The sequence below is a fragment of the Pezoporus flaviventris genome, unplaced genomic scaffold (assembly GCF_033815535.1).
Source record: "Pezoporus flaviventris isolate CSIRO_AGI_PZ_B2104156 unplaced genomic scaffold, CSIRO_AGI_Pfla_v1 ptg000145l, whole genome shotgun sequence".
Classification (NCBI taxonomy): domain Eukaryota; kingdom Metazoa; phylum Chordata; class Aves; order Psittaciformes; family Psittacidae; genus Pezoporus; species Pezoporus flaviventris.
The window spans coordinates 703,523-729,638 of record NW_026892693.1 but is presented as its reverse complement, the minus strand read 5'-3'; the positions used below and the strand labels follow the sequence as shown (position 1 = coordinate 729,638).

The following is a 26,116-nucleotide window of genomic DNA, read 5'->3' as shown; positions in this document are numbered from 1 at the left end:
GGGTCCCTGGGCTGGGTGCTGGCTGCGGGCACTGGGATTTTCCATTGGAGGTCATTGGGAAGGAGCAGTGGAACCGTGGGGTGGGGTGGGATGAAGGGAGCTTAAAACTCCTCCAGCTCCAACCCTGGAGCAGGGGGCTCCAAGCCCCATGGTCCTTGAGCACTGCCAGGGATGGGGCAGCCACAGCTTCTCTGGGCACCCTGTGCCAGCGCCTCAGCACCCTCCCAGGGAAGAGCTTCTGCTGAGAGCTCATCTCAGTCTCCCCTCGGGCAGGTTCAAGCCATTCCCCTTGGCCTGTCCCTACATCCCTTGTCCCAAGCCCCTCTCCAGGTTTCCTGCAGCCCCTTCAGGCACTGGAGCTGCTCTCAGGTCTCCCCTTCAGGAGCCCCTCGCAGCATCCCCATGTCCCCCCTCTGGGCTCTCTCAAGCAGAGCCCATCCCTGTTCGGATGCCCCCAGCTCCGCAGGGGCTCCGTGCACGGCTCCAGGCTCACACGGGGCTGGTTCTGCTCCGGGCCTTTCCTCCTCAACCTGCTCATGATTATTGCAGAGGCAGGAGCAGAAATAACCGGGAGCGAGTGAATAATCCATGAGCCTGGGCAGGGCAGGGGGGAAACAAGGCAGGACCCATCCAACACAACCCAGAGCCCAAGGGCTGGCTCCAACAACAGCCCTGACCCTGCTCTGGGGCTGGAGATGGGCTTCGTCCCCAAGGAACGGGATAAATCTCACCTTAAGGCACCAACAACGCACCAGGGGCTCGCTCCTCCCCTCCCCTCCAGCCCCAGCTTTTGGGATGCGACAGCAATACCGCGCTTCCTCAGCGCGGTGGAGGATGCTCATCACCACCCCTGCAGGGTGCTCAAGGATGGAGCTCCCGAACGAGCTCTTTAGAGGCAAAAAAAAAACCCTTTTCTGGTTAAAAAGAGCTCAGGAATCTCCATTTCCAACCCCAAAATGAGGGATTGTTGCGGGGTTGCATCGCTGGTGATGCTCAGGAGGTGATGCTCAACCCGCTGCAGCCCCATGGGTTGAGCATCATCAGGTGTCCCTGCGTCAGCCCAAGGAGCGGTCCTGGTGGAGCTGCTGCCACCACCACCCTTGCCATTGGCTTCCCAGCTGCTCCAGCAGCCCTGGAACGATTTCAAGGCTGGAATAGGGTGGAAGAATCCCTTAGGAGCAGAGGCGGTGTGCAGGGACCTTCATCTCACCCTCCCCAATGGGACCAGCCGGGCACCAAAGACCCCTAAAGCCCCACAGCGGGTTTGGGGAGGGAAGTGAAGCTTCTGCGTTGAGGTAACCCCAAAAGAGGAGCCACAAACCCAGAGAGAGCCTTTATTCCAAAGAGGAAGGGAAGCCGAGGGGTCCGAGCCGAGGAAGATGCTCTGGCTCCCAGCACACGTTGGGATCTCTCCATGAGCACCAAGGAGGCCCTGAGCCCCAACAGGGTACTTATAGGCAGAACCACCCCATGGAGCCCCAAAACAACCCCTGGGGAAGCAGCCAGCAAGCAAAGAGCCCCCCCCTCCCTTCTTTCCCCTCACCTTGAGGCCTGAAGCAATGGGGAGGGGAATTGGGGGGTGCTTGCTGGCTTGGGGAGCAGGGAGCAGCGCACCCCAGCCTGCAGCGCGGTGGGAGGAGGATGCTGTGGGGCCGGGGATGGAGACAGGACCCACACCGATGTCCTCGTGGGCCAGCACCGGGTTAGACCTCGGGAGCAGCGAGCTGCAAAGGAAGCCAAGAGGTGGGAGATGGGGCTTGGGTGAGCCCCCGGCACCCACCACCCCATGGGGACTCCGGCTCCCTGCGCCCGGCAGCGAGTGCAGAGCATCGAGGGCAAGGTGCTGGAGTGATCCCTGGGGATGGGGGGACATGCAAGGGTTGGATGCTGCTCCTGGGAGCCAGCAGCAGAGCTGGGGCTGGGCTAAATGGGGTTGGACCTGCTCCGAACTGGGGCTTTGCTCTGCTTCTACGTGGGGTTTGCTCTGCTCCTCCATGGGGTTTGCTCTGCTCCTCCATGGGGTTTGCTCTGCTCCTCCATGGGGTTTGCTCTGCTCCTCCATGGGGTTTGCTCTGCTCCTCCATGGGGTTTGCTCTGCTCCTCCATGGGGTTTGCTCTGCTCCCCCATGGGGTTTGCTCTGCTCCTCCATGGGGTTTGCACTGCTCCTCCATGGGGTTTGCTCTGCTCCTCCATGGGGTTTGCTCTGCTCCCCCATGGGGTTTGCTCTGCTCCTCCATGGGGTTTGCACTGCTCCTCCATGGGGTTTGCTCTGCTCCTCCATGGGGTTTGCTCTGCTCCTCCATGGGGTTTGCACTGCTCCTCCATGGGGTTTGCTCTGCTCCTCCATGGGGTTTGCTCTGCTCCTCCATGGGGTTTGCACTGCTCCTCCATGGGGTTTGCTCTGCTCCTCCATGGGGTTTGCTCTGCTCCTCCATGGGGTTTGCTCTGCTCCTCCATGGGGTTTGCTCTGCTCCTCCATGGGGTTTGCACTGCTTCTACATTGGGGTTTGCACTGCTCCTCCATGGGGTTTGCACTGCTCCTCCATGGGGTTTGCTCTGCTCCTCCATGGGGTTTGCTCTGCTCCTCCATGGGCTTTGCTCTGCTCCCCCATGGGCTTTGCTCTGCTCCCCCATGGGGCTCCCCGTGCTCCGTGGGGCTGGAGCTCACCTCGGTGTAGCTGGGGGGCTGCGGCATCTCAGCCGATGGGGCTGCCAGGTCCACCCGCGTGGTGCTGGGCACGATCAGCATGGACTGGGGGGGGGACACACGAAACAAGGGGGTAAAGCAGCGCTATGGGTCCAGACAGGGCTCAGCCCCCAACTTGCCCTGCACCCCCTGCCCTACCTCATTGGAGCTGAGGCGAGTGGCCCTGCACCAGAAGTTCGCCGTGGCCACGGCGATGCAGAACTCGAGGATGGTGAAGATGAGCAGCACGATGGAGATCCCGTTCCCTGCGAGCTCCAGGGTGGGGGGAAAACCTCCTCAAGGAGGAGGAATCCCCATGGAACCCATCCCACCCCATAGATTGGGGCTCCCTTCACCCCACGGCCCGCCCCAAGGGGTACCAAGGAGCCCTCCGCGTCGCTGCTTTGATGGCTTTTGGGGCGCTTCCAGCCTGAGTCATCGCCCGCAAATAGGGCAGGAAGGCGGCGCGGCGCCGGCAGCCGGCTCCGGGCAGGGCCATGGCTCTCCCCCCCCCCACAACCAGCCCCATAGAGCAGCGTGGAACAGCGCCCTCCCCTCCGAAGGGATGGAGAAGGGAGAAGGGAATGGATTCAAGGGGAAGAAGAGCCTGGAAAAGCACACACACACCCCCATATCCCAGGAACCGGTCGGGAAGGATCCAGGAGGATAAAGAACGGGAGAAGGGGATGCTCCCCAATGGCAGAGGGGCTTGGAAAAGCTCCCCGTTTCCCAGGAAGGGGTCAGGAAACCTCCAGGAGGGATAGAGAAGGGGGAGAAAGGGATGTTCCCAAAGGAGGAGCCTGGAAAACCTTCCCCCATGTCCCAGGAAAGGCTCAGGAAGCATTCAAAGGGATGCAGAAGGGGGGAAAAGGATGTTCCCAAAAGGAAAAGGAGCCTGGAAAAGCCTCTCATGTCCTAGGAAAGGCTCAGGAAGCATTCAAAGGGATGCAGAGGGGGGGAAAGGGATGTTCCCAAAAGGAAAAGGAGCCTGGAAAAGCCTCTCATGTCCCAGGAAAGGCTCAGGAAGCATTCAAAGGGATGCAGAAGGGGGGAAAAGGATGTTCCCAAAAGGAAAAGGAGCCTGGAAAAGCCTCTCATGTCCCAGGAAAGGCTCAGGAAGCATTCAAAGGGATGCAGAGGGGGGGAAAGGGATGTTCCCAAAAGGAAAAGGAGCCTGGAAAACTTTCCCTCATGTCCCAGGAAAGGCTCAGGAAGCATTCAAAGGGATGCAGAGGGGGGAAAGGGATGTTCCCAAAAGGAAAAGGAGCCTGGAAAAGCCTCTCATGTCCCAGGAAAGGCTCAAGAAGCATTCAAAGGGATGCAGAGGGAGGAAAGGGATGTTCCCAAAAGGAAAAGGAGCCTGGAAAAGCCTCTCATGTCCCAGGAAAGGCTCAGGAAGGGATGGAGAAGGGAGAAAGGGATGTCCCCAAAAGGCAGAGGGGCCGGGAAAGGTCCCCTATTTCCCAGGAAAGGCTCAGGAAGGGATGGAGAAGGGATGCGGAAGGGGGAAAAGGATGCTCCCAAAAGGCTTCTACCCGGGTTCAGGCAGGTCCGGGCTAGAAGCAAAGGGGGGCCCAGGCTGTGCCCCCCCACCTACCAGGACCAAGTAGCCGTAGTAGTTGAAGCCGGAGTGATAGAGCCCGTTGAGGTTGAGGTCCACGATGAAGGCCACGATGCCCAGGAGGGCGAAGATGGCGCTGATGATGTTCATGGTCTGGCTGCCCTTCACCTGCGGGCGCAGAAGGGCTTTGGGGGCAGCGCAGGGATGTGGGGCGGCCCCAGACCCCATAGGGACACCCATCACTGTGGGTCTATGTCAGGGTAACAGCAAGGCGGGGGGGGGGGGTTGATCCTTTCCTTCCTTCCCATTGCCAGGAATACTCCTGCGAAAGGCTTTGCCCTGATGGGGTTTGGGGCTGCTCCCCCCCCCCCCCAATCCTGCACCCACTTTGGGGTGCCCAGCACCACTCACCGCACACTCTGTGGGGCTCTTCTCTGCCCCGATGGACAGACAGCCCGAGATGATGAACTGCCAAAAGGGGAGAGGGGAGGGGGGGACCACAGTGAAACACGGCCATGGTCACCCCAAATACCACCCCCACCACCACCACCCCAGCATCAGCGACCCATAGGGTCCTGGGGGCACGGTGAGCTCATTGCGTGCTGTTAGGCATTGACTTTGAAAGCCTTCTCCCTGGGAGGACCGGGATGGCGGCGGGCACCATTCCCAACGGGAATCCCTGCCGGTGGGCATCATTCCCGGTGGGAATCCCTCCCCGTCCCCACACTACGCACGGACACGCCGCCCAGGAAAGGGATCTCTCCGATGACGAAGACGGAGGTGTAGACGTTGGTGAGCGTGGTGAGGACGATCCCGAAGCCGATGTGCATGAAGCCGGTCATGATTTGGATGGTCTATGGGATAGCGCCGGGATAGAGCGGGAGCAAGCCATACAAACACCCCCCCCCCCCCTTCCCGCATCCCGGGATGGGGGTCCCCTTGTCCCCAAGCTGGAGCATTGCAAAGGGGATGAGCAGGAGGGGGTAGAAACCCTCGGGAATGAGGCAGAAACAGCGGGAATGGGGCAGGGAAAGGATTCCCCGGGAATTGCCCCCCCCCCCCGGACTCACCCCCATGACTCGGTTCTTGCCCTTGGGCAGGGTCTCGGCCGTGTACATCACTGCGCGGCTGCCGAGCCGCAGGCTCCCCATGCCCTGCATGGAAGCGGCGGGGGGGGGGCAAAGGGACGCCCCCTCCCCGGTCCCGGAGCAGCCCCGCTCCCCACCGGGGGCGTTCCTACCCCCCCCCCCCCCCCCCCAATCCCGCGGCCTCGCCCAGCCACGCCCCCCAAGGCCGGGCGCTCATTGGGGGGCCGCGGGTGACGTCAGAGGCTGCGGCACCCCCCCCGGCCACCGCCCAGCCCCATCGCGGACCCCGCCGTCCGGCCGCGCATCACGGGGTGAGCAGGGGATACGGAGCGTATAGGAACGTATAGGAGCATATAGGAACATACAGGACCGTAATGGGGGTGATGGAAGAAGCAGCTCCCCACAACTCTATGGGGTGGGTGGGAGATGCTCACTGGTACCCGCTCCTTAGGGGAAGATGCTCAATGGTACCCGCCCCTTAGGGGAAGATGCTCAGTGGTATCCACTCCCGAGGGGAAGATGCTCAATGGTACCCGCTCCTTAGGGGAAGATGCTCAGTGGTACCCGCTCCTTAGGGGAAGAGGCTCAGTGGTACCCACTCCTTAGGGGAAGATGCTCAGTGGTACCCGCTCCTTAGGGGAAGATGCTCAATGGTACCCACTCCTTAGGGGAAGATGCTCACTGGTACCCACTCCTTAGGGGAAGATGCTCAGTGGTACCCGCTCCTTAGGGGAAGATGCTCAGTGGTACCCGCTCCTTAGGGGAAGAGGCTCAGTGGTACCCACTCCTTAGGGGAAGATGCTCAGTGGTACCCGCTCCTTAGGGGAAGATGCTCAATGGAACCCACTCCCGAGGGGAAGATGCTCAGTGGTACCCGCTCCTTAGGGGAAGAGGCTCAGTGGTACCCGCTCCTTAGGGGAAGATGCTCACTGGTACCCGCTCCTTAGGGGAAGATGCTCAGTGGTACCCGCTCCTTAGGGGAAGATGCTCAGTGGTACCCGCTCCTTAGGGGAAGATGCTCAGTGGTACCCACTCCTTAGGGGAAGATGCTCAGTGGTACCCGCTCCTTAGGGGAAGATGCTCAGTGGTATCCACTCCCGAGGGGAAGATGCTCAGTGGTACCCGCTCCTTAGGGGAAGATGCTCAGTGGTACCCACCCCGTTGAGGAAGATGCTCAGTGGTACCCTCTCCTTAGGGGAAGATGCTCAGTGGTACCCTCTCCTTAGGGGAAGATGCTCAGACCCCATCCCCCAGCACACACATAGGAAAGGATGCTTGACAAAAGCTATTCCCCGAAGTGTTTTGTGCCCCCCCCCGAAAAGCTCCTGGCTGAGCTACAGCCCCATTTACAGCCCCCCCCCGGCCAAGGCTGTGGTTGCAGGAGCTCAGACAGGAGGGAATAAAGAGAAAATGAAGAAAGCAAAAAGCTCTTTGCAGCCAGTTCCTGGCAGCAAGATCCATCAAGGCCATTAGGCACAAAGCATCTCCTGCCTGAAAGCTGGGGCTGTGGAGAGCATCACGGGGGGGGCTGGATACCCACATTCCCCCACCCCATGGGGGCTTCACACCCTGGCCAATGGGGTCCAGCCAAGAGCTCCATGAACACCCCATGTCAGTAAACGAAAGCCCCATGGATGGAGTTGGGGGGCACGAGGGATCACCCCTCCGACCATCCCCCTGCGTCTGGCCTGGGGCCCCCCTACCCAAGCAATCCTGGGGGGGGGGGGGGGTGGGAGAGCACCAAGACCCCTTCAGCCCATCTCCAATGGCAGCTTCAGGCACTGCAGCCCCAAAGCTGAGGTGCCAACAAGCTCCTCCATGGGACAATACCCCCCCCCCCCCCCTTCCCCCAGCACCCATGGGTGCATCACCAAAGGATGGAGCTGAAGGACGCTCGCATTTATTCCTATACCAAGGATGCTCACATTTATTCCTATACCAAGGATGCTCACACCACGGCAGGGTCCCCATGAGCATGGGGGGGCCCCATGGCTGCGGTGGGGGCCAGGACCATAGCACTGGGCTCCCCCGGGGCTGCCTCGGGGCCCCCCCTCCTGTTCTCACCCCAGTGCCGCCGCATGGAGCAATAGCAGCCGGTCACGGCCACGGCAACGAGGACGGAGCTCATGGCCACCATGGCCAGTGTGGGGCCAGGGATGGGGAGAGACAGGCCTGTGGGGAGAGCAATGGGGTGAGGGGGAGTGACAATGGGGCGGGCGGCAATGGGGCAGAGGGGGGGGGCGGCAGTGGGGCAGACGGAGGGGGGCGGCAATGGGGCAGACGGAGGGGGGCGGCAGTGGGGCAGACGGAGGGGGGCGGCAGTGGGGCAGACGGAGGGGGGCGGCAGTGGGGCAGACGGAGGGGGGCGGCAGTGGGGCAGACGGAGGGGGGCGGCAATGGGGCAGACGGAGGGGGGCGGCAATGGGGCAGACGGAGGGGGGCGGCAGTGGGGCAGACGGAGGGGGGCGGCAGTGGGGCAGACGGAGGGGGGCGGCAGTGGGGCAGACGGAGGGGGGCGGCAGTGGGGCAGACGGAGGGGGGCGGCAATGGGGCAGACGGAGGGGGGCGGCAGTGGGGCAGACGGAGGGGGGCGGCAGTGGGGCAGACGGAGGGGGGCGGCAGTGGGGCAGACGGAGGGGGGCGGCAGTGGGGCAGACGGAGGGGGGCGGCAATGGGGCAGACGGAGGGGGGCGGCAATGGGGCAGACGGAGGGGGGCGGCAGTGGGGCAGACGGAGGGGGGCGGCAGTGGGGCAGACGGAGGGGGGCGGCAGTGGGGCAGACGGAGGGGGGCGGCAGTGGGGCAGACGGAGGGGGGCGGCAGGGTCCCCCCCAGCTCCATGGGGCAGCTCACACTCACCCGAGTCCCTGCTCTCGCCCCGCACTATGGGCACCGAGGGGCTGCGAGGTGACGGCTCTGCTGCCCTAGGGAACGCTGTGGGGAGCAGGGATGAGCTGGGAAGAGCTGGGAGCAGCCCCAAGGGGCCGAAGCGGACGGTGGCTTCCCGCAGGAGCGCTGCGAGGAGGAGAGCGTCAGGTCCGGGTATCCCCATGGGGAGCCCGGATCCCACCGTGGGAGCCGAGATCCGCCTCACCTCGGCTGCTGGCGAAGCGCCGGCGCCGGCCCCTGCAGCCGGATGGGGAAGCGCAGCAGGAGCAGCCGGCTCCGTGCCGGGAATGCCAGGAACGGGATACGGGATCATAGGAGCAGGTTCTGCCCACGGTGCTGCCGGCGCCCTCGGCCACGGCCCTCGGGTGGCAGCGGAGATGGAGCTGCAGGGACAAGCACCTTGAGCTGCCCCATAGCTCGGCAGCGAGCATCCCGAGCCCCATAGCACAGACCTGGCTGCCGGAGGCGTTCGGGAAGAGGGAGGTATCCAGCTGGAAGCGGAGGGAGCGGTGCCCGCGCTGGGGCAGGGAACGGCCGAGCAGGCACCTGTGGGGATGGGGACCATGGAACCAATGGGGTTGGGAAGGAGCCTTAAGGGCATCAAGTCCAGCCCCATGGCCACCGCTGAGGGCCTTGGCTATAGGGTCTGGGAGCCCCTCCATGGCCGGTGCCTGCAGCCCTGCCCTGGGCAGCCTGTTCCAATGCCTGAGCACCCTCTGGGGCAGGAATTGTTCCTCAGCTCCATCTAAACCTGCCCTGGTGCAGCTTGAGGCCGTTTCCTCTTGTCCCATCCCTTGTTCCTTGGGAGCAGAGCCCAGCCCCTCCTGGCTCCATCCTCCCATCAGGCATCCCCCCTATGGGACGAGCTGGGCCCTGCTCCTCCATCACTCACCCCTTGTCCATGACCTTGTACCGCGGCCCCGCGCTCGGGGCGGCCTCGCAGTCATCCCCCAGGACCCTCACGGGCAGGATGGGGCCCGTGCTCACCGATGCCTCCACGTTCAGCAGCTCCCCCCGGCCATAGATGGGCTGCAGCAGGCGGGAGGCCCAGGTCCCTGCACGGTGATGGGTGCCCTGAGCATCCCCCTAAAGGTGCTGGCCAGGCAGGGGGTGTGGGGGGGTCCTGTGGCCCCCCCCATACACATAAAGGGGCTTGGGGTGGGGGGGGTCCCCACTCACTGTCATAGGCATCCAAGGCGAAGCGCAAGCGTCTCCGCTGGGCGACGGTGGAGCCGAAGGGGACCCAAGTGGGGCGGATGGGTCCGGAGGAGACGCTGCCTGTCCTGCACCATGGAGCACCCCATAGGTGACGGGCCCCGGGGACACCCCATTGTGTGCAGGGCACCCCCCCCCGCCCATTGCCCCCTTACCTGGGGTAGTAACAGTCCACGGGCAGGGAGAAGGGCCTGGCGCGAGCCACGGGCCCCATGGCTATGGGGCGGTAGTGGAGGATGTTGCTGTAGTGGATGGTGTTAGGAAGGAGCTGTGGGAAAGGGGGGGGGGGTCACAACAGGGGTCCCCTCCCTGTCCCCAGCACCCCATGCGAAGAGCCAGGTCTCACCCCTCACACAAGGGATGTCCCTATGGATGCTGCCGTCATCTCCATAGCAACGGGTCGGAACTTAAGGCCCAACCCATCCCATCCCATGCTTCCATGGAGGCCACCCGACCCGTGGGTGCAGTGACAACGATGGCACAGGCCTCATGGAGGACCCCGTCCCATCCACCCCCAAGAGCTTTCAGGCTCACCAGATGCTGCCCCCCCTCCTTTGGGACATGGTCCCGTCCCCCCTTCATCCTACACCCAATGCATCCCTCACCTCCAGCCTGGTCCCGCAGCCCATGAGGGGATGCTCCAGCCGGAAGCCATCCCTATCAGCAGCCGTCACCCCACAGCCAGACCCCAGGGTCAGCTCCCCATGGAGCACACGGGGCCCCAGGAGAGCAGCCGGGACCATCACGGAGATCCGGGTATGGCCACATGTAATGGACACTGCAATGGGAGGGAGCAGAAACAGGGCTGAGCATGGGGGCACCCACATCAACCTCAGGTCAGCCCCATATTGGCTCTTATGGCCGTGGGGAAAGGTGGCCCCAGGGGCTGAGCTGCTTCGTGCTGGGGCCCCATGGCACCCGTGTGGTTGTGCTGCTCCTCAAGCATCCCAATGGGGGATGCAGGAGCCAGCCCAGGGCTTCCCTCGCTGCAGATCCAGCTCTGGGGCAGCAGCACAAGAGGGACCTGGAACTGATGGAGAGAGGCCAGAGGAGGCCATGGAGATGCTGCAATGGAGCAGCTCTGCTCTGGAGCCAGGCTGAGAGAGCTGGGCTGGGGCAGCCTGGAGAAGAGAAGGATCCTGAAGGGGAGACCTGAGAGCAGCTCCAGTGCCTGAAGGGGCTGCAGGAAACCTGGAGAGGGGCTTGGGACAAGGGATGTAGGGACAGGCCAAGGGGAATGGCTTTAACCTGCCCGAGGGGAGACTGAGATGAGCTCTGAGGCAGAAGCTCTTCCCTGGGAGGGTGCTGAGGCGCTGGCACAGGGTGCCCAGAGGAGCTGTGGCTGCCCCATCCCTGGCAGTGCTCAAGGCCAGGTTGGACACAGGGGCTTGGAGCAAGCTGCTCCAGTGGAAGGGGTTGGGGTTGGAGCTGGAGGAGCTTTAAGCTCCCTTCATCCCAAACCAGGCTGGGATGCTCAGCCCCAAGGAGCTTGAGGAGGAGACCCTGGTCCTCATCCCCCAGCAGCCATCCATACCCAAACCCTCCTTACCCAGAGCCTCGTGTGCCCAAGCTGCAGCCCCAAGGAAGAACAGGAACCAGCATCTCCTGAGAGCCTTCATCGTGAGGAGGAGGAGGAGGAGGAAGAGGAGCAGCTTCCATTGATGGCTTTTACACCTGAGCCAAGGCGGGGGGCGGCTGCAGCTCTGCCAATGGGAGGGCGGGTGGTGGCTGCATCCCTTACTCAGCCCATTGCACACACCTGGGGCCATCTCCTCCTCCTCTTCCTCTTCTTCCTGTCCTTCCTTTCCTTCCTCCCTTTCCTCCTTCTCCTTTTCTTCCTCTTCTTCTTCCTCCTCTTCCCAGGAGCAAACCAAGGGCCCTGCTCCCTCTCCCTGTCCTTGCTCCTTTCCCTGCTCCTTGTCCCTGCCTTGAGGCCGATGGAGAAGGACGGGGTCAATCCCTGCCCTCATCACCCCAAAAGATGCTGGTCCCACACGCAGGGTGATGAGCGCGCCCTCGTGCCACCCTCCCATGGGTCACCTTGGTCCCGAGCACAGGGACTGGTCCCCAGCCTGGAGATCCTGAAGGCTTTATCTCCATGGATAAAGGTGGGGAGCACCAGCATCCCAAGAGCAGGTCTGGGTCCTGTGTCTTGGAAGGATGCTGGAGCCTCGGAGGGGTTTGGGAGGGGGCAAGGAGGAGGCTTCAGGATGGAGAAGATGGAATGGGGCCTGCTCCTCGTGTGATGTGGAGCAGCGAGGGGTGATGGGCTGAGCTGGGCTCTGCATCCCATAATGAGGGAAAAGGGGGAGATGTGGAGCTGAAATGGGGGGGTCCCACCTCACCCCAACAAGGGGAGCCCATGAGCCCATCCCGGGGTGATGCTGCCCTGGGTCCTCTGCTCCCAAAGCATCCCGGTCCTCCTGGGCATCCATCCCCATCCCGACCTGCCGGGATCCCCTTGGATTTAGGGCAGTGGCTGCCTCTTCATCCCCTTCTCCTCCCCTTTTCCCAAGGGTTGCCCCTTGGAGACGGTTCCCTCTGTGGGTTTTGGGGGACACAGAGCAGGGATAACGCCCCTGGGGTGGCAGGGATGCAGTGGGGATCCGAGGCTTGGCATCACCGGTGCCCAGGAATTGCTCCGCTTCCCAGCGAAGAGGCGTTCTCCTGGAAGCAGCCCTGTGAGAACCAGGTGGAAGCGAAGCACAAGGCTGGCTTTTGGGGTTCCTATGGGGATGTAAAGCTCTTCCCAGGAAGCAGGGACCTCCTGTGAGCAGCACTGCTCCATCCCAGGCTATTTTCGTTGGAAAAAGCAGGACTTTGGGGCTCGGAAAAGGCTTCCCGGCGGGCTCACAAACTTGTGCTGTGCTGCTGGGAAGGGATGCACCCAGCCAGGCTTTCCCATTGCATCCTATGGGATGCTGGAGGCTTGGAATGAAGCCATTGGATGCGGGAGAGCCATTTGCACCCCATGGGGTAGACCTGTTGTCCGGCCCTGTGCGAGCAGCAGATGGGGATTGGAAAGGAAGAAGATCCAGCAAAGAACAGAATTCCAGCTGTCAGGAAAGCCAACCCCCACCTACACGAACAGGGTGAATAATAACATCCAAGGAATGTGTTGGATCTATCAGCAAAGCCAGGAATTCCTCCATATTAAGGGCTGGACCGCTGCACCGAGCGGCTTTGCCTCCTCCCCGCATCCCCCTCAGCTTAAAGCTTCCCTATCCCGAAGAGCTCCGCACATCCTCCCTTGGGATGCTGCCATCCCCACCTGGAGCTGCTTTCTCCATGGACCCTTCCCTTGGCAAAGGGGCTTGGCTCTTCGGGGCCGCAAGGCTGAAGCCGTCAGGAATGCTTTGGGAATGCGGGAGGAAATCCAGCGGAGCCGGAGCTTTCAGCCGGGTGCGGACGCTGGAAGCCAGCCCGGCTGCCTAAAGGCTCAAGAGGGGATCCCAGCATCTCCACGCCGGTTAAAGCGGTCCTTACCCTGCGGAGGCTGGCAATGGGAGCCCTGCTTAGCATCGGGCTGTTGAAAGGGGCTCCTCCTCCGTTGGGAGGTTCCAGCCTGAGAGGCACCGGGAGTGCGAGGAAGGGGCTGAACCCCATCCGTGCCCATGTTTTCCCTGGAAAGCCGGCTCGCTGCTTGGCAGCCCTTTACAAGGCCAAGTGCTTGCTCCCTGCGGGATGCCATGGGCAGCTCCACGGGATGCAGGCTGGACACAGGCTGCCCTAAGGGGAAGGTGTCCCGGGATGAGGGAGCTTCAAGCTCCCTTCATCCCAACCCCTTCCAGGGTTCCAGCTCCGTGGGATGGGGACCGCATCCCGCTGCTGGCCCTGGCTTCCAGCTCCCTCTAGGGTCAAGGGAAAGGGAAAGGCACTTCCAAGCCTCGCTCCTGCAATCCTGAGCCTGGGATCCGGTCCTTTCTGGGACCGTGGGGTGAAGCTTGAGCCGGGGTACGGCTCCTAAGCGCTGCCAATGCGGTGCGAAGCCACCTGCAGGCCCTTGTACCTGAATATTCCCGTTCCAAGGAACAGCCTGGTGACATTCCTAAGCTCCAAGGGAGGAAAATTCCCACGTGGAATCCTGTCCCCCAGCCCTGAGCCCTGCTGCTCTCATGGGTAGAGGTTAAATCCCACCTTGTCCTCTTTGCTCCTTGTCCTGCGGCGCAATCCCACTGGGATCAAGGGGATTTGTTCCCTGGTGCGGAGCCAGAGCTCTGGAGCACAGAGGAGGATGAGGATGAGAAGGGATGGGACCAGCACCCAGCATCCGACATCCAACCCCCATGGAAGCTGGGGGGGGGGGGGGGGGGGGCTCTTCCCAAGCCTGGAGGCTCCCATCCCTCTTGGAGAGCACTGGGAATGGTGAGCAGCGGAAATGGAGACCCGTGGCCAGCCAAAGGGAGGAAGGGGCACCCCGAGCTTATCCCACGGGAGCTCAGCTCTCGCTTCCTGCCACAGACGGCCCCATCCCTGCGGATCCCGATGGAGCCCGCACCGGGCCCTGCGTCCTTCCCGCAGGGATGGGGCCGCGGCTCCGGAAGGAGAAGCCCAAAGGCAAGGCAATAAAGGAGCTTCCCTTTCTCTTGAGGCTTTCCCAGCCTCGTTCCTCACTCTTGGCCGAAGCCACCTCATTGAGCAAGAGGGATTTCCATGCGCAAACTTCCTGCAGGGAGCAAAGGGCATTGGGATCAGCACGGCAACGGGGAGACCACAGGGAAGAAGAGGAGGATAAAGGCAGGCTGGAGGAGGTACCCGGCTGGGGACGAGGTGCCGGGAGCAGGACGGGATGCGGGACACCTCCGTCGGGGGATGCCAGAGCTGCTTGTGCTCCCCAGGGCCGCATCCGTGCGCTGCTTCCTGGAGCTGAGGGCCTCATCCTGCGCCTTCCCTAGGGAATGGCGGCCACCACGGTGACGGATGTCGGAGGAGTGCGCATCATCACGGAAGTCATCCCGGCCTCCGACCCCCGTGCGGCCCAATTGGCTCCCAGCTCCGGGCCGGCGGCAGCCCCGGTGTCCTTCCAAGTCCAAAGCTTCCGAAGGGCTCAGCCCAAGGCGCTGGGGGTGAGAGGCGGCATTCCCGAGGGATGGGGCACCCGCGATGAGCATCCCATGGGAACGTGCTGCTGGAGGGGGCTCCTTGGCTGGGGGAAGAGGCGACGGGATGGAGGTGGGATGCTGGTGATGCCCATCCTTCCTTAGACCATCCACATCTTCACCGGCATCATCCACATCTGCTTCGGGATCATCCTGACGGCATCGGAGCACAGCAAACCTCCCCTCCCCGTGGCCAGCGGGGTCCTCTTCTGGCTGGGGCTCCTGGTAAGCAGGGATGTGCTTGGCCTCCATCTCCTCGGTGTCCAACGAGCACAAAGGGATGCGGGTGGACGTGGGAGCAGATCCCTTTGCCACCCGCATCTCCCACCCTCTTGGTGGGGATCCCCAGCGGGATGGGCACCGGGATGTGCGGGATGGGAGGGGAACGTCCCCGCTGATGCCTCTGTTCCCTGAGCAGCTCCTGGCCTCGGGCATTCTGCTGGTGGAAAGCGAGAAGCGAGACAGCATCCTCCTGGTGAGGGGGAAGGGGGGGGGTGGTCCTGGGGTCCCACTGCTTCCATGTCTCCTGCTCCTTCCAGCGGCTGCTGGGATCCCTCCTGCGGGATTCACCCCATAGGGTCCATGCCCCGTGCTTGGGAGCCTGGGCCTCCAGACAAAGGGCACACACGGAGGGGATGCTCTGGGTGGATCCCAGCGGGATTAACCCGTGCTGGGATGCTCAGGGAGCTCCTCCCAGGGCCTCCGTCCTGGTGGGAAGGGACGGAGCCGCTGATGGAAGGGGTCTCCTCCCGCAGGTCAAGGCGTGCTGCGTGTTCAATGCCGGCCTCATCCTGAGCACCCTGGTGGCCGCCCTGCTCCACAGCACGGCCATCACCCGGGACAGCCCCGGCTGCGAGCGCGGCGCTGGGATCCGGCTCAGACCCGAGTGGTGCTCGCACAGCGAGAGCAAGGTTAGAACCCCCCCCCCCTTTTTGTCCCGTTGCGATGCAGGGTCCCAGCCTCCATCCCAGAGCGGTTGCCAAAGCAACGGAGCGGGATGGAGGGGGGAAAGGGACCCTTCCCTCCGGCTCCTCGCAGCTCCTGAGCAATGGGATGGATTCCCTGCTCGTGGTCTTCATCCTGCTCGAGTTCTGCGTGGCCGTGGCGGTGCTGGCCTTCGGGTACCACGCTGTCAGGCAGCACAGCTACACCCGCATGGTGAGGGGTGGGCGGGGAGGCAGGGCTGCACCCTGATCCCAGAGCCTTCGGGATGCTGGCTCCGGCATCCCATGGGATCAGGGCAGCTTTCCCTCCCCAGAGGGGCTCCCCACATCCTCTTTATGGCTCCCAAAGCGGCATTCCGTCCTTTATCCTCTCCTTTAGGCGATGTAGCCATGGCCAGGCACGGAGCCATCACTATTAAGAGCTGCATCCGCGATGCTGGGGAGCCCCGGGGATGCTCCCTGATACCCGGGGGTGTTGGGACCGGAGCTTGAGACCCCCGCTACCCCCGGGGCAGGGTACCGCGGTCCTCAGCGCCACAATAAAGGCTCTTTAATGCGTTGGCATCACTGCGGGGATGAAGGGACCGGGGCGATGGGGACGGGGAGGGCACCGGGTACCGCTCTGGGCCCGTCTGCCCTCAACAAAGATGGCGGCGGCCGCCTGGTGCCGTTGAGGAAGCGGGAGGAGGCGGGGGTGATGCCCGACTCCAAGATGGCGGAGGAGGCGTCGCCGTGGTGCGCGCGGTGACGTCATCACGCCGCGCCCATCGCGAGGGGGCAGCGTGGAGGATGGAGGAGGAGCGGGAGGGGACCCCGGGACCGGGCAATGGAGGGGGCGAAGCGGCGGCCCCGGCCCCGGCCCCGGTCCCGGTCCGGAGGCGTCGGAAAGCGGCCAAGAAGCGGAAGGAGGCGGCGGCGATCCCGAGGGGCAAACCCAAGTCGGGGCGGGTGTGGAAGGACCCCGGCAAGAAGAGGTTTGGGGGGGGGTCTCTGGTGATGGGAAGGGGTTTGGGGGTCCCCAGCACATGGAGCTGATGGGGCGAGGCCATGGGGATGCTGCGAGGGGGCAGGCTGGGCAAGGGACGGCTCCAAGCTCCCCCCCCATCCCATCGGTGGCTCCATAGGGGAAGGGGTGGAGGAGCTGGGGCCGTTGCAGGTGTGGGGTGGGGGGGTCCCGGCTCAGCTCTGCCTCCTTTGGCCCCCCCCAGGTTCTCCCACATGATCCGGGACAAGGCCCTGCGCAGCTCCTGGCCTCGGAAGCTGCGGGAGCGGCAGGAGAAGAAGCTGGTGCAGGCCCTGGCTCGGCAGCTGCAGGATGGGAAGAGGAGGGAGCGAGAGGTATCAGGCCCCCCACACACCCCCATTGTCCCCATGGGGAAGGAGATGGTGTGGTCCAGCAGCCATGGGATGTGTCCAGAGAGGGATGCTCCGCATCCCGCCCTGCGCCAGGGCTCTGGTACCCTCAACAGCAACAAGTTCCTCTTGTAAGAGATGCTCCAGCCCCTGAGCATCCCTGTGGGCTCCTCTGGCCCCTGTCCAGCAGCTCCCAGTCTCTTGTACTGGGACATGGGGCTCCAGCCATGGCCTCCCCTGGGTTCAGTAGAGGAGCATCACCTCCCTGGGCTGCTGCCATGCTGCTGCTGCATCCCAGGATGCTCCTGGAACAGGATCCTGCTCATGGTCAAGCCATCACCCCCCGACCGGGTCCTTCCCGTTGCAGGGCACCCCCATTTACTGGTGCCACTTGCCCTTGTGGGGCCTCAGAAGGTTTCTCCCCTATGGGGCGTCCCATTCGTGGCAGCACAGCTCGAGGTGCCCCTTGGAGGGAGCATCCTCCCCGCCACTGATCCCTTGGGAATACCCCAATCCAAGGGGATGCCCCATTCCCTTTGCTTGGATGAGCTCAGGACCACGTTGCAGGGTCAGGCTGTGTCTGCCCCATGTGTGTGTGCCCCCACGTAGGGCTATGGGCCCATGGGATTAGAGTGGCAGAGGCCCAAACCCATCCGGGGAGCAGCTGGGATGGGAAATGCCCTGGTGTGGAGCCAAATTCCATAGGGAATTCGCTGATGTGAGCTCCAGGCTGGAGCAAGGGGGGAGCTGCTGGTGCAGCGGGCTCCAAGCGCTGCGGTTCCTGAGCAGCACTGGCAGATGGATGGATGGGGGGGAATGGGGATGCTCCTGGTGTGGGATTAAGGCAGGAAGTGGGAATGACCTGGCCCTGTTCCCGCAGGAGAAGAAGCGGCGGCGGGAGGAGAACCTCAAGCGGCGGCTGGAGAATGAGCGCAAGGCGGAGATCGTGCAAGTGGTGAGGGGCCAGGGCAGCAGCGGGTCCTGTCCCTGCATCCCATGGGAAGAGCAGGGAACGGCGTCAGGAAGGGCTCCTCCGTGCCAGGGGAGGAGCCAAGGGGACGCTGATGGGGATCCAGGCTGAGGTTGCTCTGGAAGAGCCCCGGGAGCTGTGGGGCCAGCCCCATGGAAGGGTTTGAGGCTGAAGCGCCAGGCGCTGGTGCCAAGGCATCCTGCAGCCCCGTTAGGGACCGGAGCAGGGATCTGGAGCCTGACCCATCCTCCTTTCATCCCCTTCCTTCCCTCCAGATCCGGAACCCTCTGAAGCTGAAGCGAGCCAAGAAGAAGCACCTGAGGCGGGTGGAGAAGAGGGATACCCTGGCCCTGCTCCAGAAGGCGCCCGTCGGGAGCAAAGCAGCCATGGAATGAGCTGGGAATCACCGCCAGGCTCCAGGGCTCTGTGGGTCCTGCTGCTTCCCCCCCCCTCCCCATAAGCAGGATGCAGTGGGGCAGAGCTGGGGCGGGCTCTGCAGCCCCGTGGGCCCCACAGGAGCCTGCTGCTGGGGCCTGGCCTGGCCTGGGGCTGGAAGAGTGGCTTCAAATGGCCAAATCTGCCTTTTCTGTACCAAAAATGAGTAGGAACTGAGCCCAAAATGCCCTCCCAATGGCTTTGTGTGTGTGTGGGGCGGGTGATGGGGCCACCTTGGGGTCTCCTCTGTGCTAAAGGAGCTCATCTCCTATGGGAAGATGATCTATCCATCCCGTTGGGAATGAGCCCTGGAGCGCATCCCTAAGGCAGGGGGTTTGTTTCTGCTGCCCTACGGGGAGGAGATGGGAATGTGGGGCTGGGAGCCCATTCTCCATCCCTCTTGAGGGTGTCACTGGGGGGGCAAACAGGAGGTTCCAATGGGATAAAGCCCTGGAATGGGAGCACGTGGTGGTACCCAGCTCCAGGAGCTTCATCCTATTGGGAACACTGTGGGATGAGCAGTGCATGGGGCAGAAGGAAGCTTAGGGGAGGGTTAATGACAGCTGGGGGACCCCAATGTGTGGGGCAGAGCTTGACGTTGCCCCACGGAGCAGGATTGGGGATGGGGATTGCTCCCTTTGAGGGCTTCCAGAGGCAAGGAAGGCGGCGTCTATGGGGTGCACTGGGGCTATGGGGCGGTTGCCAGCAGGTCACGGGGCAGAAGGGCTTTGGCCTCGTTGCTTCCTGGTTAATGAATGATTCCCAAGGCATGGAAAAGCCCAACCTCTTCCACCACCTCCCTCCCCACACTTCCCCCCCAGCCTTTGCCCTGCTGGTAAGAGGTGAGGGTTGGGGGGGGGGGGGGTGTGGGTTGGAGCCCATCCCCGTGGCTTTGGGGCGGCTGTTGTTCCTAATGGGGTCTATGTGGCGTCCCCTAACCAGGGTTGGGATAGAGCCAGCGCCTCGCTGGGATCCCTGCCTGCATAGGAATGGGGTCTGCGTGGGAATGGGGGGCCCATAGGCTGTGCCCCCCCCCATCCCTTGTCCCCTTGCCCATGGTTTTGGGGTGCAGAGGAGGAGAATGGGGAGGGGGAAAAGTGGGTGCTGGGGGTGGGGGAGAGGAGCAAAAGGGGTGTCCCTGTTGTTGGGGGGAGAGGGGGGATGGATGCCGTGGGGTGTCAATGGGGTGATGCTGCCACTTGGATGCTGCATCCAGCCCTGGTGTCCTGAGCATGAGGCCGTGAGGATGCTCCGGGGCTGGAGCCGGGTTGGGAGCAGTGGGGCTGCGTGGGGAGCTCCGAGCAGCTTCCAGTGCCTGAAGGGGATGCAGGGATGCTGGGGATGGGCTCCATGAGGGATGGGAGTGATGGGACGAGGGGTCGGAATGGAGCAGGGGGGATCCAGCTTGGCTGCAAGGAAGGAATCGTACCCAGAGAAGCTGTGGCTGCCCCATCCCCGGCAGCCCTCAAGGACACGGGGGCTTGGAGCACCCTGCTCCAGCGGAAGGCAGGGGTTGGGGTCGGAGCTGGATCCCCCCCATCCCACAGCCCGCGGGCTGCAGTGGGTCAGGCCGCCCTGCTGCTCCTCTCCATCCCCACAGGTGCCCCATGGTGGAGGTGACGGTGACGCCGCGCTCCTCCCTCGCCGACCGCCCGGTGCGGGTGCTCGTGCGGGGTCTGTCCCCGTGCCAGCTCATCACCCTGCGGGCCTGGCTCCGGGATGAGCAAGGGGAACGCTTCCAGGCCCGGGCTTTCTTCCGTGCCGATGCTAAGGGTGAGGTGGACCCCGGCTACCAGCCTGCCCTCGGCGGCACCTACAGCGGCCTCTCCCCTATGGGGCTGCTGTGGTCCCTGCAGCCGGACACCCCCTTCCGCCGCCTGCTCAAGCGGGATGTGACCGGCAGCCCCTTCCGCATCCACGTGGAAGCCTTCGATGGTGTCCTCCTGCTCGACGGGCCCCGGCACCCACCCCTGGCTTCGTGCGAAGCCGAGCGCTGGTTTGTGGGTGCCGGGGTGCGGCGGGTGCCCATCAGGGAGGGCAGGGTGCGGGGAGCCCTCTTCCTGCCGCCCGGTGAGCCACGGGATGCAGGGCGGGCGGTGAGGGAGCATCCCTTGGGATGCGCGATGGAACCGGCGCTCAGTGCCGGTTCCTGGGGCTCCCCCATAGGACCAGGACCCTTCCCGGGCGTCGTGGACCTCTTTGGGGGTGCAGGAGGGCTCATTGAGTTCCGAGCGGGGCTCTTGGCCAGCCGGGGCTTTGCGGTGCTGGCTTTGGCTTTCTTTGCCTACGAGGACCTGCCCCGCACCATGGCCCTGCTCGACCTCGACTACTTCGAGGAGGCGACGGCGCTGCTGCTCCGGCACCCCAAGGTGAGCGCCGCGGCACCCATCAGTGGGGTGCAGGATGGGGAGGGAGGTCCGCGGAGGGGGGCAGCGGTGTGCGCAGCACAGTGGGAGGGAGCTGAGCTTTAAGGCCCCTTGATCCCATGGCGCATCCCACCCCGCGGTGCTCCCAGGTGCGAGGCCCCGGCTTGGGGGTCATCGGCGTCTCCAAAGGAGCAGAGGTGGCTTTGGCCATGGCCTCCTTCCTGCCGGCGGTGCTGGCCACGGTGTGGATCAACGGCACCGTTTTCCTCCACGGCAACCCCTTGGTCTACAAGGACCTCCGCATCCCCGCTCTTCCCTATGGGATCGAGCGTGTGCTCATCGCCGACATGGGGGCCTTGGACAGCTCCGCTGTCTTCAGCCACCCCCAGCACCCCGATCCCGGCTCCTCGGCCATCCCGGTGGAGAGGATCCGGGGGAAGGTGCTGTTTGTGGTGGGAGAAGCCGACCGCAGCCTCAACAGCAAGCTCTACGCCGCGCTGGCCGTGGCGCGGATGCCGCCGGCGCGGGCTCGCATCCTGTCCTACCCTGGGGCCGGGCACCTCATCGAGCCCCCTTGCTCCCCGCTTTGCAGCGTGTCCTGCCTCAAGGGCAGCCCCCGGCCCCTGCTTTGGGGGGGGGAAGCCAAGGCTCACGCCAGGGCTCAGGAGCACTCGTGGGAGGAGATCATCCGGTTCCTGGCGCGGGAGCTGGGACGTGCCGGGGCGAAGCTGTGATGGGGACGGGGAAAGGGATGCGCTTAATAAAGAGAGAGCGACGCTGCCTTGGTGCTGCACGGGATGGGGGGGGGTTCCCATTGGGAACGCTGGAGGGAAGAGGGGAGGGATGGCTTTAACCCCCAAAAAGGATGAGGGTGGAAGCGTGGGATGGGGGGCTTCGAGGGCTCTTCATCAGCGACAAGGGGTGATGCCTTCGAACCAGGGTTTAGGTGGGATCTAAGGAACTCCTTTGCCCCATTCCCATTCCCGATTCCCAAAGCCTCCGCTCCCCCCGGCCATGGGACGTGAGCACGGCCCAGGGCACCGAGGTCGCTGCTGGGCACAGGAGCGAGGAGCCCTGGCACCCTCCCGGCATTCCAGGGCTCCGGAACGCGGCGCGTTGCCAGCAGCCGGCTATAAAACCCCTTCCCTGGGCGCCGAGCCGGGCTCCGCGCTCGCCATGGGACCGAGCTGCTCCCTGCGGCTCCTGCTGCTGCTCCTGTGCCAGGGCCCCGGAGCCCTCTCGCTCCTGCGCTACCGCTACGAGTGCCGGGAGCAGCGCATGCAGCTGGAGGCGCAGCCCGGCCGCGGGCGCAGCGCCCGTTTCAGGGTCCTGGGTGAGTTGGGATGCGGGAAGGGGAGCGGATCCCTATGGAGCAGCTCCTCAAAGGGCACGCGGGGAACCTGGAGCAGGGCTTGGGGTGTAGGGGTAGGAAACGGGGCAACGGCTTGGAATTGGGGGAGCTTTGAGCTCCCGTCGTCGCACCGCGCCCCACGGCTGCCGTGATCCCCACAGATGAGTTCGGGAGCCCCTTTGACGTCGCCAACTGCTCCATCTGCCTCCACTGGCTCCACAGCAGAGCGGACGGTGCCATCGTCTTCTCCTCTGGCTACGAGGGCTGCCACGTGCTGCTGAAGGCGAGGCCCCATCCCTCCCATCACCCCCCCCAAATGCATTGCTATGGGGCTGGGGGTCACTGTCCGCCCCGTTGCAGGAGGACCGCTACGTCCTGCGGGTGCAGCTGGAGGAGACGCTGCCCAACGGGGCCCTGCTCGGCTCCTATGAGGTGAACATGACCTGTCCTCGGCCCGCTGACGACGAGCATCCCGCTGGGGGCCATGGCAACGGCATCCGCCGGAGCCAGGCTGGGGTCCCGGTCCCCCTGTCCCAGCCGGGCCTCCTGCACCAAGCATCCCAATCCTCCGTGAGCATCCCGGGATCCCGGCTCGCATCCCAAGTGCATCCGGAGCAGGGTCCCCCCCTGGCACGGGCAGAGCCCCAGGAGCAGCCGGGAATGGGGCATCCTGGGGGGCCGAGTCGAGCGGGTCGCCTCCGGCCTGGGCTTCAGAGCCAAACCCAGCCTGGTCTGGTGCATGCCGGGGCTCCGAAGGAAGCAGGAGCTGGGGTTCAGGGCCAGAACCAGCCTGGAATGGTGCTTCCCGGGGCTCAGCATCAACAGGGTCGTCTTCATCCAGTGATTCAGACCCACAACCAGCCCGGGCTGATGCAATCTATGGGTCAGAATCAACCGGGTATTGTACGTCCTGGGGTCCAGACCCAAACCCAGCCTGGGCTGATGCATTCTATGGGTCAGAATCAACCAGGTCGTCTTCATCCAGTGATTCAGACCCCCAACCAGCCCGGGCTGATGCATTCTATGGGTCAGAATCAACCGGGTATTGTACGTCCTGGGGTCCAGACCCAAACCCAGCCCGGGCTGATGCATTCTGTGGGTCAGAATCAACCGGGTCTTGTACGCTCTGTGGTTCAGACCCCTAACCAACCTGGGCTGATGCATTCTATAGGTCAGAATCAACCGGGTCTTGTACGCTCTGTGGTTCAGACCCCTAACCAACCTGGGCTGATGCATTCTATAGGTCAGAATCAACCGGGTCTTGTACGCTCTGTGGTTCAGACCCCCAACCAACCTGGGCTGATGCATTCTATGGGTCAGAATCAACCGGGTCTTGTACGCTCTGTGGTTCAGACCCCTAACCAACCTGGTCTGGTGCATCCCAGGGCTCCAACTCAACCAGGGCATCTTCGTCCTGGGGTCCAGACCCAAACGCACCCGGTTCTGGTGCACCAAAGGGCTCAGACTCAAGCAGGAGCCCTTCGTGCAGGGCTTGCACCCCAGAACCAGCCCGGGTTGGTGCACGGCACCGGTGCCTTCATGCACTCTGGTGCTCAGCCCCACACGGGCTTCGGACGCCCGGGGGCTCAGCCCCCAAACCAGCCGGGTTTAACCCATGCCAACCCTCAGCCCCACTCCCAAGGGAGCCGTGTCCATCCCGGGCTCCAGAGCCAAGCCGGGCTGCTCCATCCCAGCCATTCCCGACCGGCTCTACCCCATCCCGGCCTCCAATCCCGACCGGGTTTGATCCGCCCTGGTCTCCATGCTCAGCCCCAGCCGGGTCTGGGGCACCCAGGACTCCAGCCCCAAGCCCAGCCTGGTTTGATGCGGCCTGGCCTTCAATCCCAGCCCAGCCTGCTGCAATCCACAGCCCTCTTCTACCCATCAGCAGGGGCAGGTAAGCGGAGGGGATGCTATGGGATGGGGTGATGGGATGGGTCCCCTGGACCAGCGGGATGCTCGGGGGGCTGCTTTGGCACTGGGTGCTGAGCGCAGGGTCCCCTTTGTGCCGCGCCAGGCACCCCGCTGAGCCGGGAGCAGTGCCAAGTGGCCGTGGGGAGGATGCCCTGCGTGGCACCGCAGGGCCGGGACGCGTGTCTGCAGGCGGGATGCTGCTACGACGACATGGACCGGGCTGCGCCCTGTTACTATGGCAACACCGGTAGGATGCTCGGGGCAAGGGGGGGGGGGGGGGGGGTTGTGCCATCACCTGCATCCCTGGTTGGAAGCTGCTGGGTGGATAAATGGGGCTGGAGGTGCCCTTTTAGAGGGGAGATTGGGCCTGGTTTGAAAGCCAATGCATTGGGGCAGGCTGCCCAGGGCAGCGGCGGAGGCTCAGGACCGGTGCAGATGCGGCCCTGGGTGCCATGGGTTAGGGGGTGGCTTTGGGGCTGGATCTTGAGCTCTTTTCCACCTTGGTTGATTGAGGAGCAAGGAAGTGGTGCCTGCCCCATCCCTGGCCGTGTTCAAGGCCAGGCTGGACCCAGGGGTTTGGAGCATCCTGGAGCATCTCCCTGCCCATGGCACTGGATGAGCTTTAAGCTCCCTTCCACCCCACCCCGTGCCGTGACTCCCTGGTGCTGGGCTGACGGGCTGGCTCCCTGCCGCCGCAGCCACGGTGCAGTGCCTGCTGGACGCTCACTTCGTGCTGGTGGTGCCGCGGGGGCTCAGCACCCAGCCCTACAACCTGGACAGCGTGCGCCTGGCCAGCGGCCAGCCCGGCTGCGAGCCCCTCCGCGTCACCGAGGCCTTCGTCATGTTCCGCTTCGCCGTCACCCAGTGCGGGACCACGGTGCAGGTGTGGGGACGTGGCACCCATCATCACCATCACCGTGGGGGGCTCACAGCACCCTCACCCCGTGTCTGTGCCCGCCCCCAGGTGATCGAGGACCGGCTCATCTATGAGAACCAGCTCATCTCCACCATCGATGTCCAGGGGTCCCCCCGGGGCTCCATCACACGGGACAGCATCTACATGTGAGATACCAGCACCCCCCTTACCTCCAGCACCCTCCCTCCTGCTGGGCCTTGGTGCTGGCACCATGGACCCGTTCCCCTTTGGGGCTGGAGGCCATGGAAAAGAGGGAGGGGGGGATCACCCATCTCTGCCCTGCTCCCACAGCCTCCAAGCCCGCTGCATCTACAACGCCAGCGAGCTCCTGCCCCTCCGCATGGAGGTTGCCATCCCCACCACCGCGGCCCCCGTGGCCATGCCGGGGCCGCTGGGGCTCCAGTTGCGCATCGCCACTGGTGAGCACTGCACCCACTGGTCCCCCTCATCCCGGCTTCCCCCCCCCCCCCATCATCATCCTCATCCCGCTCAGCTTCTCCCCCCGTGCCCCATAGATGAGAGCTACAGCTCCTACCACCCCGCTGCTGACTTCCCCCTGGTGAAGGTGCTGCGGGACCCCATCTACGTGGAGGTTCGGCTCCTGCAGAAGACAGACCCCAACTTGGTGCTGGTGCTGCACCACTGCTGGGCATCCCCCAGCACCGAGCCCGCCGCCGAGCCCCAGTGGCCCATCCTGGTGGAGGGGTGAGCAGAGGGCAACAAGAGATGGGGCTCTGGGGGGGGCACCCACCTTAACCTCAAGGTCCCTTTTGCCCCCCCCCCAAGGTGCCCCTTTGCAGGGGATAACTACAGGACCCAGCTCGTGCCTGTTGGACCAGCGTCCCCACAGCTCCCCTTCCCCAGCCACTACCAGCGCTTCGTCATCTCCACCTTCACCTTTGTGGAGCCCCCATCCATGGCAGTGCTGGAGGGAGAGGTAGAACTGCCCCCAAACCCCCCTATGGAGGGGTGAATGGGGCTCTATGGGGCTTCCAGCCTGATGGAGCCCATGTGTGGGTCGCAGGTGTTCATCTCCTGCAGCGCCTCCGTCTGTCACCTGGCCCAGCCTGAGCCCTGCCGCCCCTCCTGCCACCTCGGGGTGCCCTCACGTGAGTCTGGGGGGGGGGCCTGGGACCGGGGGGGGGGACCCCCCGTTGTGTGTGTGCCCCCAAACCAAGGCCCTTGTCCCTCCCCAGGAGCACGGCGGGCAACGAGAGCCAGAACTGGAGCCATGGGCACGGTCAGCTCCCAGGGCAGCATCACCTTCCCCATGGTGGCCAAGCTGCAAGGAGGGGGCTGAATTCCCTGCTCTTCCTCACCCTTCATCCC

General features: G+C 64.1%; 6 protein-coding genes across 7 annotated transcripts; 4 read left to right on the top strand and 2 right to left on the bottom strand.

The window, feature by feature from the left end:
- Positions 1 to 1,567: 1,567 nt before the first annotated feature.
- Positions 1,568 to 5,500, bottom strand: LOC133282880 (membrane-spanning 4-domains subfamily A member 12-like). The gene is made up of 7 exons (XM_061479236.1): positions 5,319 to 5,500; positions 4,983 to 5,102; positions 4,660 to 4,716; positions 4,285 to 4,416; positions 2,847 to 2,960; positions 2,670 to 2,753; positions 1,568 to 1,724 (listed from the first exon to the last, which is right to left on the bottom strand). The coding sequence occupies exons 1-7, from the start codon at positions 5,406 to 5,408 to the stop codon at positions 1,704 to 1,706; spliced, it is 618 nt and encodes a 205-aa protein (XP_061335220.1). The 5' UTR covers positions 5,409 to 5,500; the 3' UTR covers positions 1,568 to 1,703.
- Positions 5,501 to 7,284: 1,784 nt separating this feature from the next.
- Positions 7,285 to 11,057, bottom strand: LOC133282914 (zona pellucida sperm-binding protein 3-like). Its single transcript, XM_061479272.1, has 9 exons — positions 10,989 to 11,057; positions 10,045 to 10,217; positions 9,595 to 9,707; positions 9,404 to 9,507; positions 9,117 to 9,279; positions 8,677 to 8,770; positions 8,430 to 8,607; positions 8,195 to 8,350; positions 7,285 to 7,508 (listed from the first exon to the last, which is right to left on the bottom strand). The coding sequence occupies exons 2-9, from the start codon at positions 10,180 to 10,182 to the stop codon at positions 7,285 to 7,287; spliced, it is 1,170 nt and encodes a 389-aa protein (XP_061335256.1). The 5' UTR covers positions 10,183 to 10,217; positions 10,989 to 11,057.
- A 3,057-nt stretch (positions 11,058 to 14,114) lies between these two features.
- Positions 14,115 to 16,049, top strand: LOC133282889 (membrane-spanning 4-domains subfamily A member 15-like). The gene is made up of 7 exons (XM_061479250.1): positions 14,115 to 14,190; positions 14,335 to 14,505; positions 14,644 to 14,763; positions 14,957 to 15,013; positions 15,294 to 15,449; positions 15,577 to 15,696; positions 15,862 to 16,049. The coding sequence occupies exons 2-7, from the start codon at positions 14,338 to 14,340 to the stop codon at positions 15,868 to 15,870; spliced, it is 630 nt and encodes a 209-aa protein (XP_061335234.1). The 5' UTR covers positions 14,115 to 14,190; positions 14,335 to 14,337; the 3' UTR covers positions 15,871 to 16,049.
- Positions 16,050 to 16,265: 216 nt separating this feature from the next.
- On the top strand, positions 16,266 to 18,235 carry CCDC86 (coiled-coil domain containing 86). The gene is made up of 4 exons (XM_061479233.1): positions 16,266 to 16,456; positions 16,691 to 16,820; positions 17,716 to 17,790; positions 18,081 to 18,235. The coding sequence occupies exons 1-4, from the start codon at positions 16,272 to 16,274 to the stop codon at positions 18,198 to 18,200; spliced, it is 510 nt and encodes a 169-aa protein (XP_061335217.1). The 5' UTR covers positions 16,266 to 16,271; the 3' UTR covers positions 18,201 to 18,235.
- Positions 18,236 to 18,881: 646 nt separating this feature from the next.
- On the top strand, positions 18,882 to 21,366 carry LOC133282869 (acyl-coenzyme A amino acid N-acyltransferase 1-like). Of its 2 annotated transcripts, XM_061479216.1 has the most exons (5): positions 18,882 to 19,060; positions 19,118 to 19,143; positions 19,841 to 20,310; positions 20,407 to 20,609; positions 20,756 to 21,366. In XM_061479216.1, the coding sequence occupies exons 1-5, from the start codon at positions 18,992 to 18,994 to the stop codon at positions 21,338 to 21,340; spliced, it is 1,353 nt and encodes a 450-aa protein (XP_061335200.1). In that variant the 5' UTR covers positions 18,882 to 18,991; the 3' UTR covers positions 21,341 to 21,366. The 2 variants fall into 2 exon arrangements, with proteins under 2 accessions (XP_061335200.1, XP_061335199.1); XM_061479215.1 differs by lacking the exons at positions 18,882 to 19,060; positions 19,118 to 19,143 and having other exon boundaries at positions 19,804 to 20,310.
- Positions 21,367 to 21,762: 396 nt separating this feature from the next.
- Positions 21,763 to 26,087, top strand: ZP1 (zona pellucida glycoprotein 1). Its single transcript, XM_061479271.1, has 12 exons — positions 21,763 to 21,939; positions 22,119 to 22,240; positions 22,318 to 23,287; positions 23,360 to 23,854; positions 23,975 to 24,118; positions 24,570 to 24,754; positions 24,836 to 24,933; positions 25,079 to 25,206; positions 25,303 to 25,492; positions 25,574 to 25,724; positions 25,812 to 25,896; positions 25,984 to 26,087. Exons 1-12 carry the CDS (start codon positions 21,783 to 21,785, stop codon positions 26,085 to 26,087), a joined length of 2,829 nt encoding a protein of 942 aa, XP_061335255.1. The 5' UTR covers positions 21,763 to 21,782.
- The last annotated feature ends 29 nt before the right edge of the window (positions 26,088 to 26,116 follow it).

What these genes read in the sequence shown, in the direction of transcription:
- LOC133282880 (XM_061479236.1), bottom strand. Translation starts at nt 5,408, where the DNA reads ATGCAGGGCATGGGGAGCCTGCGGCTCGGCAGCCGCGCAGTGATGTAC. An exon ending in CTTTCCTGGGCGGCGTGTCC is followed by an intron (nt 4,717 to 4,982) that starts GTGCGTAGTGTG and finishes CCCTTTTGGCAG; the next exon opens with TTCATCATCTCGGGCTGTCT. An exon ending in CTCGCCTCAGCTCCAATGAG is followed by an intron (nt 2,754 to 2,846) that starts GTAGGGCAGGGG and finishes TCCCCCCCCCAG; the next exon opens with TCCATGCTGATCGTGCCCAG.
- LOC133282914 (XM_061479272.1), bottom strand. Translation starts at nt 10,182, where the DNA reads ATGGTCCCGGCTGCTCTCCTGGGGCCCCGTGTGCTCCATGGGGAGCTG. An exon ending in TACAAGGTCATGGACAAGGG is followed by an intron (nt 8,771 to 9,116) that starts GTGAGTGATGGA and finishes CCATCCCCACAG; the next exon opens with GTGCCTGCTCGGCCGTTCCC. An exon ending in GGGCGAGAGCAGGGACTCGG is followed by an intron (nt 7,509 to 8,194) that starts GTGAGTGTGAGC and finishes CTCTCCCCACAG; the next exon opens with GCCTGTCTCTCCCCATCCCT.
- LOC133282889 (XM_061479250.1), top strand. Translation starts at nt 14,338, where the DNA reads ATGGCGGCCACCACGGTGACGGATGTCGGAGGAGTGCGCATCATCACG. An exon ending in TCTTCTGGCTGGGGCTCCTG is followed by an intron (nt 14,764 to 14,956) that starts GTAAGCAGGGAT and finishes TTCCCTGAGCAG; the next exon opens with CTCCTGGCCTCGGGCATTCT. An exon ending in AGCGAGACAGCATCCTCCTG is followed by an intron (nt 15,014 to 15,293) that starts GTGAGGGGGAAG and finishes CTCCTCCCGCAG; the next exon opens with GTCAAGGCGTGCTGCGTGTT.
- CCDC86 (XM_061479233.1), top strand. Translation starts at nt 16,272, where the DNA reads ATGGAGGAGGAGCGGGAGGGGACCCCGGGACCGGGCAATGGAGGGGGC. An exon ending in AAGGACCCCGGCAAGAAGAG is followed by an intron (nt 16,457 to 16,690) that starts GTTTGGGGGGGG and finishes GGCCCCCCCCAG; the next exon opens with GTTCTCCCACATGATCCGGG. An exon ending in AGGCGGAGATCGTGCAAGTG is followed by an intron (nt 17,791 to 18,080) that starts GTGAGGGGCCAG and finishes CCTTCCCTCCAG; the next exon opens with ATCCGGAACCCTCTGAAGCT.
- LOC133282869 (XM_061479216.1), top strand. Translation starts at nt 18,992, where the DNA reads ATGAATGATTCCCAAGGCATGGAAAAGCCCAACCTCTTCCACCACCTC. An exon ending in CTCCCCACACTTCCCCCCCA is followed by an intron (nt 19,061 to 19,117) that starts GCCTTTGCCCTG and finishes TGTGGGTTGGAG; the next exon opens with CCCATCCCCGTGGCTTTGGG. An exon ending in AGCCCTCTTCCTGCCGCCCG is followed by an intron (nt 20,311 to 20,406) that starts GTGAGCCACGGG and finishes GCTCCCCCATAG; the next exon opens with GACCAGGACCCTTCCCGGGC.
- ZP1 (XM_061479271.1), top strand. Translation starts at nt 21,783, where the DNA reads ATGGGACCGAGCTGCTCCCTGCGGCTCCTGCTGCTGCTCCTGTGCCAG. An exon ending in CTACCCATCAGCAGGGGCAG is followed by an intron (nt 23,855 to 23,974) that starts GTAAGCGGAGGG and finishes GTGCCGCGCCAG; the next exon opens with GCACCCCGCTGAGCCGGGAG. An exon ending in TGGCCCATCCTGGTGGAGGG is followed by an intron (nt 25,493 to 25,573) that starts GTGAGCAGAGGG and finishes CCCCCCCCCAAG; the next exon opens with GTGCCCCTTTGCAGGGGATA.